This window comes from Gopherus evgoodei, chromosome 1, assembly GCF_007399415.2.
Source record: "Gopherus evgoodei ecotype Sinaloan lineage chromosome 1, rGopEvg1_v1.p, whole genome shotgun sequence".
NCBI classification, from domain to species: domain Eukaryota; kingdom Metazoa; phylum Chordata; order Testudines; family Testudinidae; genus Gopherus; species Gopherus evgoodei.
In genome coordinates this window covers 197,345,761-197,366,602 of record NC_044322.1, presented here as the reverse complement: position 1 = coordinate 197,366,602, position 20,842 = coordinate 197,345,761, and the positions used below count along the sequence as shown (strand labels likewise).

Genomic DNA, 20,842 nt, shown 5'->3' with positions numbered 1-20,842 from the left:
GATTTTACTACAGTACTTTGTATTAGGTGAATTGAAAAATACTATTTCTTCTGGGTTTTTTTATAGTCTAAATACTTGTAATAAAAAATATAAAGTGAGCACTGTACACTTTGTATTCTGTGTTGTAACTGAACTCAATAGATTTGAAAATGTAGAAAAAATCCAAAATATTTAAATAAATGGTATTCTATTATTGTTTAACAGTGTGATTCATCACAATTAATTTTTTTAATCAATTGACACCCTTAGTTATTTTGTTTAAGTTACCAGCAGGTAGCTAGTTAAGAATGTAGAGGTTTATACTGTCATCCTCAAATTAAAGCTAATGGATACCATTTAGATGAAAGGGGCATTTCACACCTCTCAGGATTATTGTTTCAGATTGACTGCACACTCAGCACTACTAATTTCCACTTGGTTAAGTTTTTTTGTGCTCCCATTGAACAAAAATATATTTAAATGTAAGCTTAGATTATAGAGCACAGTTTGGCAACCGGGGTGAATTCGGCAGCCACAGTTTGGCAGTCAATTCAGCTTCTGCCTCTTTGAGAGTCAGTAGACAGTTAAGTACATATATACACACTGTACAATATGCTATGCTACCTTGAGAAATTTAGTAAAGCAGTGGTGACAAATATTTCAACCCCATGCAATATCTTTGGAGAATCACTGTTTGAAATTTATGAATGGTTTCTTGTATGACAGTTCTACTCATGGGGGAGGGTTACCACAACTCCTTCAGGAACAGAGAGAGACAGAGAGAGTGTGTGTATGTTTGTACACTCATCCTGGTATTGACTCCAGAGAAGTTCCACTCCCTCGAGTGTCTTGCATATACTCATTCAAAGCATTTTTTCCAAAGACCAAAAGACAAAGAGAGGGCTTTGGGTATAAAAGGCTGAGTCTAACCTAACTCAGGGCCTTCTTTTTGACTAAGCAGATTGACAGAACCTTTGGTTCTAAGGGGACTCCCATTCTTGCTGAACGGTTGGAAGGGATATTGCCTACAAGATACCCTATGTGAAGATGGGTGATTTTTGGTATGTTAGCTAAATATGTAGGAACTTTCTTAAATTTTGTGTGTATGTGGGGGTGTGTGTGTTTTTTCCTCTTATAATGAAAGTTTTAGTGGAAAAGCTGTGTGGTCAAAGGTTAAAAACATTGTGCTTAGAGAGAAGACAACACACAGATGCTGGCCTTTAGGCAGACTTCCTTGCCGGGGACATTACAATGCATGGCTGGGGGCTGTACAGTCTTAAAAACTCTTGTCAGCAGGAAGGGAGGTGTGGGTCTCAACCCAAGAGAAGTGCTGGCTGGAAGTCAGAAATCTTATGCCCTCAAGTGACCACAGAGGGGAAATACAGGTGCAGTTACTCTGAAACTGCGACAGCAATATTGCACAAAGAGTACATCTTGGCATACAAATGGTTCACCAGCACACATTTCTATTACAGGTGTAACGTAACATAGCAGTCTGAATAGACAAATCCTACCTCTCCATTCATATGGGGTAGCTATACATCTAGTTTAATATTATGTATTTAAGTATCTAGGGCCACATTTCTGTCCTCAGTACCACTGGCATAAAACTGGAGCAACTCCATTAAAATCAATGGAATTATCCTGAATTCTCATTGCTGTAACTAAAGAATAATATCCAACCCATGAAATGTAGGAATATTGAAAAATAATCACTGTAGCCAAGAGGCAATTTAATGAGTTATAAAGCAATGATTTTCACAAAATGTAATTTGACCAAAATCTTTTGTAACTTTCTTGATAGACTGTGTAGATATACCTTCTTACATAAACTTGTCACGTGGAGAAGTATGGCCCCAAATTCAAGTGTATTTAGTCAAGCAACAACAGTTTTAAAAATGATTCAAAGTTGATTTCCAATGCTAAACAAATTTAGTATCACATACACGGCTAGTGAAAGGATATTTTGCACCCTAGGCGAAACTTCCACCTTGCGCCCCCACTCCGGCCCAGGGATCCAGGATCTAGCTATTTTGGTGCCCTACGCAGTCCCTCCACAGAGCCCTGCCCCAAGCTTCTGAGGGGAGGCTGTGTGGGGCCATGCCCCAGGCAAGACTGGCTTTAGGAAGTGCGGGGCCCAATTCAAACAGTTTCGACAGGGCCCCGGCAGGGATGTCTATATTTAAAAAAAAAAAAATGTAAAAAACCACATGAGGCTTATACTGACCGGGTGGTGCTCCAAGTCTTCGGTGGCACGTCCTTCACTTGCTCCAGGTCTTCAGCGGCACTGAAAGACTTGCCGCCAAAGTGCCGCTGAAGACCCAGAGCGCTGCCAGGTGAGTAAAAATTAAAAAGGCATCTCTAGCCAGGGAAGAGATTATCACTGGGCGCGGGGCCCGATTCAGGGGAATTGGTGGACTTGGCCTAAAGCCGGCCCTGGCCCCAGGCCTCCGTGGGGGGGGGGGGAGGTGACCTGAGACCTTTGTGGGAGACGGGGGTGAGGGAGGGAGGCAGGCCACTTCCTGCAGGAAGTGGAGTGACCCAGCCTGCTCCGCTCCCCTGGCTCCCAGTCATGCTGCTGGCGAGTGCTGGGGGGCAGTTCCCTCTTTGCCCCAAGCCTGGAGCTGGGGAGCAGAGCAGGGGTCAAGGCAGTTAGAGGGTGGGGAACGGGAGGCTGAATGGGGGCAAGGGTCCCAGGGGGGCTGTCAGGGGCAGGGGTCCCGGGGGGCCATCAGGAACTAGAGGAGGGGTTGGATGGGGTGGCAGGGGGTAGTCAGGGGACAGGGAAGGGGGGTGGATGGGGCAGGGGTCCCGGGGAGGGGGGCATCAAGAATCACGGGGGGTTGGATGGGGCAGGAGTCCCGAGGGGTGGGCCACGATCCCCTTGTGGGGTGAGGAGGGAACTGGTTGTAAAGATTTTGGCAGCTCAATACTGGCCAGGGGGGTGGGAGGCTGAGGAGGTCAGCAGGCGGGCAGTGGCGGGGGGATGAGTATGCGAGGGGGAGGGGAAGGTGAGAACACAAGCTGCGGGGGCAGGTGAGCCAGGGGAGTGGGATCTGAGGAGGCGAGGAGGGCACTGGCGGGGGGCAGGTGAGCTGGCGGCAGGGGAGGAGGGCCGGGGATCCGAGCGGGTGGGCAGTGGTGGTGGGGAGGCAGGTGAGCCGCGGGGGGGTGTTGTTTCAGGGGTGCTAGACGGCGCTGGGGGGATTATTTTCGTGGGGGGGTTGTGTTTTGAGGGGGCTGGGCAGTGCTGGCGGGGGGGGTGTTTCGGCCCTCAGCTGTTTTCTTTGGAGTAATATGGCCCTCTCCGCTTTCCGAGTTGTGCAGGCCTGAGACAACAGTACAGAGTGCAAAGATTAGCTATTCAGTATTTAAAGTGTTCTGTTCCCTTCAGTACAAAAGTTACCATTACACTCTGGAAACATTAAAGGTTTAGCAAGTCCTCTTGTCCACTTTCCTGAAACAGAACTTAAGACTAAATGCTTTATTTTGTTTGGAAAGGTCCTTATGTGCAGCACATGCCCAATGAATGCCGGCTCCTCTCTGCCTGCTGAGAGTCCCCAAAGATGCTACTCCCACTGTAACAGCTCAGAGAAAGAAAAAAAATGGGACTCAATATTTATGCTGAATCTTATCAGCACTTACAATTTTTTCAAGAAAAATGATAGTATTGAGTTGTCACAATAAAACGTATGCACTTTTTTGTAAAGTGTGCAGGATGCATGCACAGCTGGAGTAACAGCCAATATGCATTCAGGTAAGGAATAGAATGTTTTACTGAACCTGCTGGAGTTCTTTGAAGGCATTATCACCAAGAAAAAGACAAATTCAGTGGATGTAGTTACACTTAGATTTTCAAAAGGCATATGACAAGGGATAGCAATCAAAGATAAGGAAAGGAAAACAGGAGGTACAATACAGTGCTGCATCAAAAACACTGTCTGAAAAAGAGAAGAAAACACATAGCTGGAAGCTTTTCTATTTGGCAAGAGATGAGTCAAGCTCCCCTTTACTCTCCAGCCTCTGCAGGGTCAGTTCTAGGAACTGGTGAACATCTGTCCACATACAAGAGACCAGTAATTTACCATAAGGGCACTGACATTTAGCATCTTACTGTAATTAGTGTTACCATTGTGACATTACTGACATAACTTGTGACCATATAGATCATTGTTGCAACCAAGGTCCTGTAGTGGCACCAAAACTTGTACAAAGGGAGTCAAATAAGGTGTTTAAGACACGGTTATGGTTTGCTGGTTATGATTATGCTATCTGGGTGCATGCATCATTTTTGTATTTAAAGTTATGAATATTGGCTCTATACCATCTGTATTTCAAACTTCTGCTATGCTTCTGAGTGACACCCCAGCCAATTTGGCATCAGCACTACCTAGCCTGCTTGATGGCCCATTAAGGGCCATCAGCTATACAACTGACCCATTGAAAGAAGGTAGATACACCTTGTGACTCAGCAAGGTATGCAGGGACATGCCTATGCACAGAATTCTATGGCTATACTTACAGTTCTGCAGCGCTGATAGTTACAGCTGTGTTCGTACAGCTGTGTAGGGCCAGCGCTGCAGTGTGGCCACACTGACAGCTACCAGCGCTGCAGCGTGGCCACATCTGCAGCACTTGCAGCGCTGTTGGGAGTGGTGCATTGTGGGCAGCTATCCCAGCATTCAAGTGGCTGCAACGTGCTTTTCAAAAGAGGGGGGTGGGGTGGAGTGTGACAGGGAGCATGGGGGAGACAGAGAGAGTGGATTTTTGGAGCTGACACTGTTCTCAGCTCCCTGCCTTGCAAGTTCTAAGGACTGGAAGATACACAGTGCCTACCTTCAATCATTTTAAAAGTTTTGACCTTCCCCCACCTGTCTCTTATTCACTAAATGCTAATTATGCACTCCTAAATAGCCGTCAGACCACATAAACAGTTGCTCAACATTACCTCTCCCCCCTCTCTCCTCAAGCAAACAGCTTTGAACATTCCAAAGCAATTCTCCTGCCTTCGCTGGCTCGCTCGCTGGAGCAAAGAGCAGCTGTGTTTGTTTTTTAGCAAGTAGCTACGGGGAGATCGGAGTACAGCCATTCTTCTCGTTTGTTGTGGACAGGAATTCTGGGATACCTCCTTATACCCCGGAGGCCAATAAAAGCGCTGGTGGTGTCCACACTTGCTGACCAGCGCTGCATCACCAGCGCTGGAATCGCTACACCCGAGGCAGACCAGGTGTACAGCCAGCGCTGCAACCAGGGGGTTGCAGTGCTGGCTGCGCTTTGCAAGTGTGGCCACATCCTGAGTTGCAGCGCTGTAACCCCCTCACCAGCGCTGCAACTCTCCAGTGTAGCCAAGCCCTTTTTCTTCCCATGTGCTAGATGAATGTCTTGGGAACAAAAGACAGAAAGGCCACAGGACAAGAGACAGCAAAAAACTGCTGCAGCTCCTCCATCTTGTCTTCAATCCTGCTTCATATCTCTGGAGGGGCTTTGTTACAAACTGAAGCTTTGAACAAAGGACTGAATGATCCATCCCAGCTGTGGATGTACTCCAGAGACTTGATTTGAACCTGCAGTTTATTCCATCACTGCTAAAGCCTGAACCAAGAATTTTGCCATTATTGTATATAATTAACTCCATTTAACCAATTCTTGCTCTTATCTATATCTTTTTCCTTTAATGAGCAAACCTTTACATTTTAGATTCTAAAGGATTGGCAACAGTGTGATTTGTGGGTAAGATCTGATTTGTATATTAATTTGCATCTGGGGTGCTTGGTCTTTTGGGATCAGGAGAACCTTTTCTCTTTTACTGGTGTATTGGTTTTCATAACCATTTGTCCCCATAACGAGTGGCACTAGTGGTGACACTGGGAAACTGGAGGGTCTAAGGGAATTGCTTGTGTGACTTGTGGTTAGCCAATGGGGTAAAACTGAAATCTTCTCTGTTTGGCTGATTTGGTTTGCCTTAATAGTAAAGGAACCCCAGCCTTGGGCTGCCCTGCTTTAAGCAATTTGTCCTGAACTGGCTCTTTCAGTTGGGTCCCACCAGAACTATCATTGTTACAATCATACTTGTATTACCGCAATAACACTAGTTACAGTCCAGTGCTAAACCTCAGCATTTCCATGGGTGCCTGTGCATATCATCAATGAATTGGATAATTATCCTGGAAACAAGTTCTCTAGGTTTCCAGAAGATACTAAAAATAAGAGAAAATTGTAACTAATCAAAGCTAATTATTGTGGAAAAAATATTGAAATCTTAGCATACAGCAGTGGTTTCACAGGCAAAGCAGGTGTTAAATGGTGTTCTTTCCGTTTGCTACCACAAAGTAAGAGACAATGTTGCCTATATATGAGACATTTTGACTTCATCTTTGATCATTATAGGTAATCTTACATAGAATCTTTCTTGAAAAAGGCGCAGAATAATTCAATTTAACCGTATAAGACAACAGGAAAAAAGGAGACTGAGCTGACCAAACTACAAGTGTGCTAAGTTATCAAAAGCAACAATGGAAGATTTTTGAAATCTAATTGTGGAGTATGTCCCCCCTGTATGGAACTGTTTCAGCAGAATTAGGTAAACGTATGAATGAGTAACTAGGGAAAAAAACTACAGCTATGATAATAAATGAATTTCAGAGGCATTTAGAATTTACTTCTGAAGTATAGAACTAAGATATAAGACACAGTGCCGAAAAATATGGTGCGCAAGCTGTGAAATGGTTTGTTTGACAGAATGACCTTTTCTGTTCCTAGACTATTGTTATGGCCCTCTTCCAGAGTTTTACAACTTTCTTCTTGGAGCACAAGCACTCTTCAGTCTGAAGAAATGCTGTGCTGTTAGTTTTCTGAATTGGGTTATTTTTTGGAAACCTAGCTCAAAAGAATTGTTCCCTTGAAGCCAAGCATTGGTGTTTGGCTGTATTCCCAAAAGAAGGATTTGCCTGCATGCTGATTGTGACCAGCTCTGTTCAATGACTGATGTATGTAGTGTAAAACAAACTAGTCAAAACTATGAAAATATTTTGACTTTATTCCACTGATTTCACCTCCTACAGGAAATAAACAAGTCCCCAATATCTACTACCGCCCTATAAAGGACAACAATGTTTATATACACTCCAATTTGAGAGGATTATTTTTTATCTGGAAATCATGCTATTTATCCTTTTAGTACCCAGTAAATATTAAGTCTGCCAAAAAGTACCAGTATTTCTGGACTTTATGGACCATGCATATTTAACTTCCAGACAAAATTTGGTAATGAAGATTGCAGTAGCAGTTTCCAGAATCCTAATTTCTATTAGAAAATAAATGATAGAGAAAAGCAAATTATGCAATTCTCACCTCTGAAGATAGTTTCAATTACATATTGCTTTGCTTACCGACTAGTAGAACATAATTTCACTTCACATGATGTATTTCAGAAAAAAACAAAGATCAACTCACAATTTGATAGTTACTAAACCAAAGTTAATCAAATTGTTTTCACTTGATTAATAATTTCAACTCTATCACTGAAAAATACTGCCACGGAACATGTTCTACCTGAATCAGAGATTTTACACATTCTGCTTTTCTCCTCATTCTTTCAAAAAACAAACCAAAACAAACCAAACAAACCAAGAATGTTTAACTTTTAGATTCAAATTGAGTTACTGGGAACTTCCCCTAGACAAACTTCAGACAGCTCAGAGGAAAACAGTGTAAGCTAAATATAATAGCTCACCTGGGACTGCAAGTTTTCCAGCTTCTTTTGATGTCGCTGGATTGAATCTATGAGGAATTTTTCTTTTGCATTCGGTGACAGTGATAGTCTGTTCAAAGTACCCAAAGGGATGGAGGGCAAACGTTCTGGTCTATTACACCTACAATATGGTTTCAAATCGATGTAAGAGAAAAATGAGTGAAAAGGAATACGTGCTCTGTTATCTTGTATTGTCTAGCAAGAAATTATCTTCGGTGGCTCAAATTACAGTACTGCCCTCCAAAATGACTAAAAGAGGCATCATCTTACACAATAGAACTGTTCTCTGAATATACTCTACATCACTTGTTAATTTCAGTGACAAAAATTAGCTTTGCTACTTTTCACTCTCGTTAGTTCTGGGGTGCAAACACCGATTAAAGGAAGAGAGTGAGTTTCTATTCCTTCCTGTGCACCAGAATTACTTACCATGACTCAGGCAGATACGCCTGTGCAATATACTAAATGCTAATTGCACAGTAGCCACCAAGGCCTGCTCTACACCAGTGGTTCTCAACTAGGGGTCCAGGGCCTTCTGAGGTTCTGTGAGCAGGTTTTGGGGCACCAAGCAGGGCCATTTTTAAACTGGCTGGGGCCCATGGCAGAAAGCTGAAGCTCTGCTGTGTGGGGCTGGAGCCCCAGGGCTCTAAGCCCTGCCACTTGGGGCTGAAGTTGAAGCCTGAGAAGCTTAGTTTTTCGGGGACCCCTATGGCATGGGGCCCTGAGAAATTGCCCTGCTTTTATGATAGCCCTAGCTTTACATGCAGAAAAACAGTGTTGTGGCACTGATGAGCCATGGAGTTTTTATAGCATGTTGGACAGGGACTCGGAAAAAAAAGGTTGAGAATCCCTGCTCTACACTACACAGTTAGGTCAACATAAGCTGCCTTGCATCAACCCAGCTGTAGAGGTGTCTTCACTTAAATTTGGCTCCCACCGACGTAAGTGCCTCATGTAATTAGATTGATGCAGTGTCAATGTTGACACTGCATTGCTTACATTGACTGTCACCAGCTTTCAGGGGCTGTCCCACAGTGCCTCACACTGATGATACAATCAATATAAGTGTTCCTGGTGAGGACACACATCGCTGACCCAAGGAGCCAAGTGTGTGTACACACACAAGCGATTTAATAACTGTGGTGGCTGTATACCAAGCTAAGTTAGGTTAATATAATTCTGTAGTGCAGACATGGCCTGAGGATTCAGTTTTGCCTATGGAACCTTAATCGTGTGATAAAGATGGAGCCAAGCTTGACTGTCCTTGTTTAGGGTTATAGGACTGGCAGTCAGAAAAAAATACTTACCTGTAGTTTCATTGTATTCAGTACAGACATCAGATGCCTTTTTTTACAGTCACCTTTCATAATAAATCTGTGCACGGAATCTCTCTCTCTTTACACACACACACACACACACCCACACACACACACACACACACACACGCTCTCTGCCTGAATAATTAATACAGGATCAGTTTTCGTGCTGGGATCACATTGCTGCCTGACTTGCATGCTTTCTCCGTAATGGAGCTTTGGGCACTAAAATCATGGTGTGTGCCAGACAGACTCAGATTTAGATTAGATGTGAGTGACCCCAAAATGTCTCTTCTCCCAATGACTGAGTTCATCATTAAAGCAGGGATAGGGATTACCATCAGTGGCAAGTGTCCAAAGTAGCAGAGCTGATACACATACTACCTGCCACTCAGCGCACTTAACAAGGTTAGATACACCCCCATTATTCTGTTTTTGTTCTCTAATATAACGATCACAATAGCAAAGTTTCACATGGTATTTGCTTTTGCAAATATTTCTATACCATGTACGCTTTACTGTTTGCATTTGTTTATTACTCTGGCTTCAAGGGAGATGGCTAATAAATGATAATTCATTATTAATATGCTAATCAGTGATATAGTATTGCTAATCAAAAGCTTACTTGTTTTCCAGAGGACCAGGGATCATTTCACAAGTCCAGATTCCACAGTGGTCTTTGTTTTCGATATCGGTGGACGATGACAGAACCCTCCATTTAAGGCAGATATCTAATTAAGTATTTAGAAGAAAATGACTATAACACAGCACGTATTAAAAAAAACCTCTCACTCCATTTATTGTGCTAATGTGATTAATGGGATTCAACATGCAGCTTTGACTGTCTCATTTTCCCCCTGTCTACTAATGCCTCTCTGAAGCTGTCAGAATTTTGGCACATTAAGAGAAATTCCAGCAAATGACTGCTATTTAAAAAAAAAAAAAAAGAGCAACATAAATGTTACCTTTCCCTATTCCCCCAAAGCTCAGCTTTCCCAAGTTCCAGGACAGGCAGTGTTCAGCCCTGAACAAGTGACAGGTTTTGAATGTTATGACCCATCAAGGATAGAAATGGCTGATTCTACCACCCCAAACCTCTATTAGAAAGTCAGAAAACAAGCTCACATTCTATGGCATAAGGCTTCCAATCACACTAAAACAGAAGATACGGGGCCTTGAAATATCTTTTCATAGATCATATCAGGTTCACATAACTTTTAAAGGTTTCTAAGATGCGTTAGTTATAATTTCTCTCCCTCTGAGGGCAATCCAGTTAGTTGGACTCATGTTAGCAAAGGAATCACCATGTATAATTTCACATTTTACATACAGTTTGGCAGATACTCCGCTTACTACTGTAACTTTAGATAATTAGCATATGCTGTCCAACATTGTCACTTATGTTGGTGTTATTTCTACCCTGGGAACACTTGTTATTGAACACTTTCCAAAAGGCAGATGACCATACTGCAGCAGGCATTTGGAAAATATGAAGTGCTGCAATACCTGTTGGGGAAGAACTAATCCAATTTGGGTTTAATGTCTTATTATTAGGATTAGGTAGTAAGAGAAGGTGAGGAGTATATTTTCTGAATAGTGGTAGTTATTGTGCCAACTATATTAGAGCAACTAAAGTTTTATGGATTTCTAGACCAGGATTAGCATTTTGAAATATTTACGGATCAGTTAACCAGTACAAATGCTTTCAAGATGTTAAACTATATCTAACCATGACAAGTCACGAAATATTATATATTAAATAGGTTACTGCTGTCTTGCTTGCCCCATCCCTCCCTTACCTTGCCCCTCTCTTCAATTGACATGAATTTAGCAAGCAGATCTGACAAATTTGCAAAATGCTTTATGCGTCTAAGAAATAAACTCCAGATTGCTTTGAAATGCAGTGGGTTTCTCCCAAATGGTGGATTACAACTGTATTGAAATGGGATGGGGAGACAAGACTGATGTGATTTCCAACAAGCAGCATGCACTGACATGGCTGGAAATGAATACCGTGTATGGCACTGTAAAGCTGAACATTCCAGCTATCTGGTGATCAATGGCAAGCGTTAGTGATATACCTTGAATCGTCAGGACTCCCAAGTTCCTCTGTGTAGTGGGGAGGAGAAGGGAGGGGATATTTTGGCACTGAGCCAAGACTTAACAGCAAATCCTCAACTTCATACTGGTTCAAGTTTTTGTTACGTTAGAATAGCTTCAGAATCTTAAATGTATAGAAGTACCCTAATGGGCAATTTAAAAACAATGTTTTCCATCCATGTTTTTTACTTGACAAAAGTTTTAACTGCTGTTTCTGAAATAAAATTTACATTTTTCTCATATGCTATAAATTCAAGAGCCAATTTAAATGTCATATTCTGTGCCCACCATGTTATGATTAGCAGTTTCCTTTCTGGGAGCAGACAACTTAATGTAGGGAACACTATTTCTGTGACACTGATGTGGGAGAATTTACTTACTGGGCTTTTTCATGAAAAAGCCTTTTATTAAGTATCTGACTCAGAACTGCAGGAACAGGAGCTCAAAGCTACTTAGTAGGATAACAAAGCACTGTAATATTTAATTATACTGTGATCAATTGAAATGTGAGATCAATTTCATACTAGGATACCAGAGGCATAGCAAGCCATCTGTAAACTCAGATTTCTCCATAGGGAGTGGGAAGCTCAGACAATAATTCAAAAGTTAAAAAAGCAAGGTGTCTTTACAAAGATAATGTTGGTAAAAAGCAAGAAACAAATTAACAGAAGCTGAAAAAACCCCAAATTAAATAAAAACAACTGCCCAGTTTGAGGTTTGATCTTGTCCTGATGCAGAGCAATAAAGAACTCAACCTGGCATGGCAGAGAGGTGCATTGCTTGGAAAGAATGAAACAGCTTCACATAAAAACATGTTATGTAAGGACAATTTGTAAAAGGTGTTTGGCAAATTAATTTTAAACAATGGTTAACTATGAATTAAAAGCAAAAGCTGTGCCCCAATTCTGCAGTCCTTCACCAACAACCTTTTCACTCTGGAGCATACCAAAACCGCAGTTTGTTGGCAGCCTTTAAATATGATGCAATGAAACATACAGAAGCGGAACATGTACAGTTATAAAAAAAATAGCCGTGAATGGATATTTTTAAGGAGGAGATGGAAAATGAAATATAGGGACTATAAGATCTTCTGAAGGAAGAAGCACATGAAAGCACAGCAGTATACAGTGTCAAATGCTGGGGAAAGCTGGGATTAAGGTGTTTCAATTTAAAGGCCTTTTTTATTATCCTATTAAATCCTCTCCTTATTTCTCCTTTTATGTATCCAATTATATAAACTCACCACACTGAACCAGGGCAGGAATTTCCACTGCACGTCTTCTCTTATACTGAATTGCATCTGAGGGTTTCTCCAGCCATTTGTCACTTAGATAGCCAAACGCATTCCAGAATGAAGTTACTCCTTTCTGATCTAAAGAAGTATATACTTTTCAGTAGCAGAAGAATAAGTTTATATGTAAACTACAGATGTTAGCTAAAGAATGTACTTTGCAACTAGGGGACCAGTAGCTTTTAAGAGAAGTTGCAAGTAGACATGAAGGTAGTCGCAGAGATCGGCAACCTTTCAGAAGTAGTGTGCCGAGTCTTCATTTATTCACTCTGATTTAAGGTTTTGTGTGCCAGTCATACATGCTAACGTTTTTAGAAGGTCTCTTTTTATAAGTCTATAATATATAACTAAACTATTGTTGTATGTAAAGTAGATAAGGTTTTTAAAATGTTTAAGAAGCTTCGTTTAAAATTAAATTAAAATGCAAAGCCCCCCAGATCAGTGGCCAGGACAGGGGCAGTGTGAGTGCCACTGAAAATCAGCTCGTGTGCTGCCTTTGGCACGCATGCGATAGGTTGCCCAACCCTAAGGTAGTGGGAACAAGATGTGGTCTGGAAACAGGACTGAAATATGGGATCCTAAGCATTCATGTGAGTTTAGAAATGGACACTCTCGTGGCCTTGAAATAAGTCACATCCCCTTCTCTGTCAGTCAAATATTTACTTACATTATATGAGTGGGGATGATTAGTCCATGTTTGTGAAGTACTTTGAAGATACATAGCACTATGTAAATATTACAGTTTCTATACCGAATGAGGTAGTAATACAAAGAGAGACCGGTGGGTCACCTTTCAAATGCCATTCTATCAGCTCAAATCCATTATAAGCTAAAGATACTGTGAAATTCCAATTCACAAACATTTAAGAAAAAGACTAGGTATGTCTGTAGTTATCCAGTGCATTGCAGAAATAAGCAGTAATTTTAATCTTCAACTTTTTACGGTGATCTGCTCCACAAAGGAAGCTCTGTCCTCACACATTTTTAAGCCACCAAACCAAACCAAACTGAAGACAAAAAAAAATAAAAATCAACATTAACATATATTTGTGAAACATTCCACTTTCACTAAAAGTTCCAGTGACATGGGAAGTATTTTCTAATATAAATTATTAGAAGACCTCCGAGGCAGAACGTTTTCCTATCCTCAATTTAGACAGGACAATGAAGGCACAGAGGCCAAAGTTTTAAAACATGGGTGTCTAAACTATTAGACTCCTAAATCTGTATTTAAGCCTTCCATGTAGAATTGAAAAGAGTGTTTAAATGATTTTAGGGCAGTGTCACCATTTAAAGTTAATGGTATTTGTGCTTACAAGTCACTTAGGTACTTTTGTAAATTCTACTTTGAAGGCCTAAAGACAGATTTAGGAGCTTAACTTACGGCACCTGGGTTTGAAAATTTTATCCCAAGTTTTAGTGACTTGCTCCAGCTCACATGAAGTCAGTGGCAGACTAGAAACAGAATCCAGAGGTGTTCAACTACTGTTTTCTCATCCAAGCACTAGACCGCACTCCCAGAGAGCCGACAGTATATACTAGGAATACACCACCATAATCAGCAAAAGAGGGAACTAAAGCAAGCATGATGTGATACTAGGGGCAGAGCAGGGCTCAGCAGCTGTGGGGCTCGCTTCTGCTTTGTGTCTTATATTCATAAAAAGCTTACACTCCAGGGCTTCAGTCAGCCACTGGCAGCAGTCAGGAAGGAACGTACCTGTTGCAGTGTATTCTGTTTTGTTTTTTATGTCCTTCCTCTGAGGTGTCAGGGATGGGCATGGCTGGAGATGGGTCATTGCATGGGGAGAGCCAAGACTCTGAGAGGGCTCTTTCAGGTACTTGGCTAACTGGTTCTTGCTCACATGCTCAGGGTCTAACTGATCTCCATATAAGGGGGAAGGAATTTTCTCCCAGGTCAGATTCTGCAGCATGTGTGTGCGGGTCACTTGACAGGATTATCTAGGAATATCACACAGGAGGTCAGACTAGATGAGCTGGTAGTCCCTGCCTAAACTCTATGACTCTATGTACAGACTAACTGGAAAGAACAATTATTTTGCTCATAAACACCTGGCAGAAAAGATGTGTGAATTGTTGTAATTTTTTCAGTTTTGATCAGTTACTTTGATAAACTTATTCTGTCAGATGCTTTACCCTTTGCGGACCTTGCTTATTACATTGAGTTTCATATGTTGTGCCCCCTATTCCCACATTTATTTCAATGAGACTAAGAGCATAAATGCAAATTAGGCTCTAAAGGATTAAACTTTAAGAATTTATCTTATAAACAGCAAAAAATATTGGATCAAAGCCACCAGCTTGTTTAAGCACATAAATACAATCAGAGTTAATCAGTTCCAGTCTCTCATGGTAAATGTAGCATCCAAGAGCAGGGCAATAATTACTTGGTCTTTCTTTCAAAACATTTCTAGCTCTAGGAAGTTGACAACGCCACAACCTCACTTGGGTACCATAAGCAGAGTGCTTGGAGTGGGAAGAATTGTTAAAGTCAATAAAAAAGTGTGCTGCTATCAGTGAAAGTTGTGGGAGAAAGTAGGAAGGAACGGTCATGGATTGCACCCCTCTGCTTCAAGTCAGTCAGCTTTAAGTAAGGTCCCACTTAAGCCTTCTGATCTACCAATTCTGCTTCAGTTCATGCCTCTTAGTTTCCTTTCCCCTCAAACATCTCCATGGGCAGCTTTAAGCATCTGGTACCGAGAGTCTTGCACTCTCTTTCCTCCTTCAAATACCTTCAAAGGCAGGGACTCTGCTTTGTTTTATATTTGACAGGGCCTAACAAACACTATTCCATCACGTCCATCCTCTCCATATGCATTCGCCAAATGTGATCCAATGCTAACTTTCTAATATCGGCCTACTAAAAAAAAACCCAAAACACGTTAGTGGTTTGCAAAACAAGCCACCTCTATCTTGTTCTGTGTAAGATTTTTCTCCTTCTCTGCTCCTTGTCATTTCTCCTGCCACCATAACTTATCTTTTTATATGCTGTTCTCCAACAAGTGCCATGCACACCTGTGCTATCCACCAATATTAAATAACAATAACCAAGACTAATTGGATGGCTGATTCTCAGACCTGCACTGAAAGAAAGGACTCTGTGCACAGACATCCTGAGGTGGATTGGTTGTGTACGTCAGAGACATATTTGGAGCCAAGGTCCGAAAAGACAAAGTTGCTCCAAAAGTTAAAATGGGTAGTTTATGAACATCTAAACAACTTCTCCTACAGTAAAGCTAACTGGAAGCAGAACATCAATATAGCTTATGGTGCATAAGGATTTGCAGCATTACAAGAAACCCTGTTCACAGCTCCCATCCATGCAAGCACGTACTTGTTTACTTCAACTAACTTCTCCTTCTCCCTAGCCATCTTCAAAAGTAAGGAATTATATACATATCCCTTTTAAGGTTTCAGGAGCAGTTTCTCATACACTGGAGTTTAAAAGCACTCTACCACTTTTTTCCTAGAAAAGACCCTCTATTAACTGTCTGTGTAGATGTTAGTGTTTCCTGTGCTTTCTTTCATAAAGAGCAATACTGGCAGATCGATCATGTATAAAAGAAGACGTACTTATCTAAGGTTGGATTGAGGCTACACTTGTCCCAAAGGAACCAGATATGTGGGGAGTTAATGCTACTGGTACATATCCGTTGGTTAACTGACATACTTGCAACATTCGGGGGCTTTTATAGATATGCACACTAGACAAAAAGGACTTGAATATTTCAGGAGGAAGGAAGGGATGATCTTTTACAAAACACGTCCACATTACCTGCTCTGTTTTAAATGTTTATATTACAACAAAAACAAAAAGCACAAACCCCACTGTGACAGCCTAAAATCTTGCATATGGGGAACAGTGTGGAATGGGGAGCTGGGCTTGGAAATAAGTGTGGCCAGGTGAAACTGGACATCTTGAGCTACCAAACTTCTCTGCATTAGACAGAAATGCACATTATTTTTAAGGGATGAAATCAAGCTTACTTTTTTTTTTAAAGGCCATAATTTCACTCAAACTAGAGCACGATTATTCCAAGTACTACTATGGATCTGAATTAAACAAATAGCGATATTGCTTCTTTTATATGACAAGAAAGCTACCCAAAATTATCTGATTATTTTCAAAACCAAGATGTGATGCAGGAGCTCTGCGCATTTTTCACACTGTAGACGTTTTCTAGTGCACACTGAAATTAATGAATAATTATACAAAAAGTAGATTACAGCATTGGTTAAAACAACATTTTTTGAACTGGGACACAACAAGGGTCACATCTAATTTGTAAATACACGTAGAATCAATTTATCTAAAAAATGAATAGATGTAACATTTGCCTGTATTTCCAACTCCTTACTAGATGAACCAAAATGCTCGCTTGATTTCACTACTAATAAAACTTGCACCTGATTTCCTTTGTCTTCATCCTGTCGCTACTGGGAAAGAGCAATTTCAGGTTGATTTTAGGATTCCTTCAGCAGTACTTTTGACTCTTACAGCTGGATACTCATCTGGGTTTACCCTTTGTCATCCTGGCTCTAGGGCTTCTTGCTTTACACAAATCCACATGGGATTGTCACCAGATCCTGGGATTCGCATTTGAAAAGGTAGCATGCATTGTTATAGCACCTCCATCTCAACTTCATATTAAAGGATTTTACGTGCAACCTTTGCTCCCGTGTGTGTTCCCAGAGGCAGCAACAGTTGAACAGTTAGTAATCTCTCTGCCTCTATTTTCTGCACGCAGCATGCCTCTAGGAATAGCAACTGGTACAGTGTCTGGTCCACACTGACTCCCTCGGGTGGCTGTTCTTAAAAGTTACAATCTGATCCAACTGTGACGTTCCACTCTATAGGATTTTATAAAAATATGCTAATGAGTGTGAACAACATGTAACTGGAATATGCTTCATGCAAAAGGTCTCTTGTTCTTGTAAGGCATCATTACAAAGCTTATAATCTACTGAGTGTGTTCATCCTATTTGTATGAATGTATCATTCTTGTATCTGAAACTAGAAATATGAAATATAATTCTGAGGTCCTACTGTAATTATGTAAAGTGTGGGCCATTAATGGCGGTTTGGAATCTTGATGGCTCCCATTAACCAGGACAATTGATTGTAGATGGCTCTGCTTACTTGCAAGCCTTCCTGTGAGTCAGGCCAAGAAGAATGAAGGCTTGGGGTCTCACAGGACATGTGACCATGCATGTCATCTGGTACTGGAATCCATCTTAAACCTGATGTTTTTCCATTTAGAAGGAGGGGTGGGGACCCAGAGAGACAAAAGATTCCTGCCTTGTGCCAAAGCTATAAAAGGGGGTAGAACAGAAGAAAGCAGGCTACAGTCATGTAAAATCCTCTGGTTTTCACCTAAGATGCCTGCTGAAACTAACAAGAACTGTACTAGGAGAAAAGATTGGGCCCAGACTAGGAAGGAGTCCAGTCTGTGAAATAAGCTTATTGGAACATCTGTGAGGGAGAGATTTTATCTGTATTCAATTTCTTACTGTATTAGGCTTAGACTTTCATGTTTTTGTTTTATTTTGCTTGGTAACTTACTTTGTTCTGTCTGTTATTACTTGGAACCACTTAAATCCTACTTTTTATACTTAATAAAATCATTTTTGGCTTATTAATTAACCCAGAGTAAGTAATCAATACCTGGAGGAGCAAACAGTTCTGCATATCTCTCTATCAGTGTTATTATAGAGGGAGAACAATTTATGAGTTTACCTTGTATAAGCTTTACACAGAGTAAAATGGATTTATTTGGGGTTTGGACCCCATTGGGAACTGGGTATCTGGGTGCTGGAGACAGGAGTACCTGCTAAGTGGTTTTCAGTTAAAGCTTGCAGCTTTGGGGGACGTGGTTCAGACCTGGGTCTGTGTCTGCAGCAGGCTAGCATGTCTGGCTCAACAAGATAGGGTTCGAAGTCCCAACCTGGCAGGGAAAATGGGCTCAGAGGTAGTCTTAGCACATCAGGTGGCAGTCACAAGGGTGTCTCTGTGACCCAACCCGTCACACCAACTTCCGATTTATCGGAGGTATTTGATTAATTAACAGTTTGACACAGATTTTTTTTTAAATAGCTATATAAAACAACCCAGGCTAAACAATAAAGATTTACTTATTCCGATGTCCTTCCAGTACTGGATCAGATAATGCTCCATGGATGTCAGCAAGTGGTTATATTCTTTAACATTAACAAAGGCCTGCTTATTGTGTGTTGGCTCCAAGGCTTCTAAGGGCACATCCACCATTCCAACTGCACCACCGCTGAAACTGAAATAACAACAGTTCAAAGCATTTTGATCCAAGTTCAAAGAACAAGTCATTTGTTTTGTTTGCAGCTGTCCTTGACTCACTTCAGAAACAGGTATTTCATATTAAGTAATATTTTTCTAATAGAAAATGGAGACTAGCATCCTGTCTGATCATAGTTATGTGAAGAATTATATTTAAATTACTTCATTTCAAATGAATACATGAAATAAACCTCAAAAATATTATGTTCTAAAATGGGAGGCCATGTCAGAATAGGGATAGGCAGGATAGGGAAAGGAACAGACACCAGGATTTGGAAGATATTAAAAGAGCAACACTTACATGCAGGTAAAACCTCAGAGAAACTGAGAAATCAAGAACTCCCAAGTTGCACTAAAAAATTCAGCAACAGTGAGTGACTCTAAAAAATTACTTTGAGAACTGCAGAACTGTATTTGAATGATTTATTCTTCCCTTAATGCATGTATATAACACTCAAAATATATATAAATAATCCATATTGCGCATATGCTTGGAAAGGAAATAACCTGTTTCAGGTGGGATCATGGATTTTAGACTCCTGCTGGTATTCAGAACACCTGCATTTTAAAACAAGGGTTTAAACCTGATCCCTAAATAAATAAATAATAAATAAAGAAGAAAGCAAGCTTACCAAGACCCCTGTTTAAGATGTGGTCCCACTTTCTCATACATTCTGACCAAGCGACTGTTGTTATAGATGAACATTCCATCTTGACTTCTGTTTTCTATGTTTATTCCAAATATTAAATAGAGCTTCTTTGGCCTCCTCAATTCTCTAAGCAATATAAAATCAATAAGCAGTTTTCTTTTATAAATTTCCTTTTAAAGTTTTTAATTTAAATTTAATTTTAATTCTACTTACTGTTACCAGTTTAATAGCCACTGTTAATCTGGTTTAGGACATTGGACAGTTCACTTTAGCCAGAAATAAAAAAGATAAAAGTAGTATCAACCACAAAAACATCCAATTTTTTAAAGGCTAACATGATTCTCGGGTTTTCAAACTGATGGGACAGACTTCTGTATAATGGAAATTGATTAGAGGTAGATCACATTCAGCCATTATTGAAAACAGAAAATTCCTACTTAAAATCAAACATAAGCCAAGTAGCACATTGGCAGCTTGACATTAACGAAGACAGCATTAGCTGTTAACCTGCAAATTAAGACTGAAAGTAATTGCTATGAAGATTTTCATGTTTATCAAGAACATGCTACAGACATGTTACGAGAACAGCTAAAGACATTCTTTCATTGCATCTGTAGAGGAAAAATGCCTTACCAAATTGACACTTGTTTTCATATCATAAAGTTTCTGGCTGATAGTTTTTTTTTTAAAATTAGGCATACTGTAACCATCATCCATTAGTAAGCAATACAAAAATTAGCCAGTTTTGTTCTCAGAGTTGACTTGTATCATTCCATACACTTCATGTTTCCTCCCATTCAACTACTGGAGAATAGAGGGTTAAAGTGCCCTTTGGCTTTGCAGAACTTTCTGCACGGAGCTACCAGAGTCAAAGAAACAAATCATGAACAAGGAGCTTCAACTAACTTGAAGCACATTTTCGGGGGTAGGCCTGAGGAATGGAAAGTACTAAAATTGGTAGGTAAGCACCATTATGTAATCACTACTTGTATGCTGCATCTGCCAGTAACATTAGAAAACGTAGCACTATCCAGTTAAAGGACTACATGAAGCCCATGTACTACAGGTGACCTTCAGATTCCAGGAAGTGAGGATTTCACTTTTGGTAAATGATAGTAGTGGCCTTCCTTGAAGTGAGGAGTCACATAAGCAAGAATGTGTTCACTATTACCTAAAGAGGCAGCTGTAGACCTGACTCCTCAAGAGCTAAAGATTGAATGTTTTTTTCTGAAAGATATGCTCTAGTTCAGACAGAAATAATTTTGTGGAAGTTCTATGGCCTGTATTATAGAAAAGGTCAGACTGGGTGATCACAATGATCCCTTATGGCCTTGGAACCTATGAACCTATAAACTTTTAGTTTCAGAGTTGCTATTCATTTCAAAATTCTTGGGTCATTCCCAGGAAGTCTTAAAATAACTCTGGGCA

General features: G+C 40.7%; 1 protein-coding gene across 1 annotated transcript in view; it reads right to left on the bottom strand.

Annotated features, from left to right (window-relative positions):
• MORC1 (MORC family CW-type zinc finger 1) overlaps nt 1-20,842 on the bottom strand; it is a 100,523-nt gene that overhangs the window by 38,474 nt on the left and 41,207 nt on the right. Inside the window, exons 13-17 of the mRNA XM_030582075.1 lie at nt 19,397-19,540; nt 18,587-18,741; nt 12,389-12,517; nt 9,671-9,776; nt 7,712-7,850 (exon numbers count right to left, since the gene is read on the bottom strand). Of these exons, the coding sequence (XP_030437935.1) occupies nt 7,712-7,850; nt 9,671-9,776; nt 12,389-12,517; nt 18,587-18,741; nt 19,397-19,540 (673 nt within the window). The remainder of the gene's footprint in view (nt 1-7,711; nt 7,851-9,670; nt 9,777-12,388; nt 12,518-18,586; nt 18,742-19,396; nt 19,541-20,842) is intronic.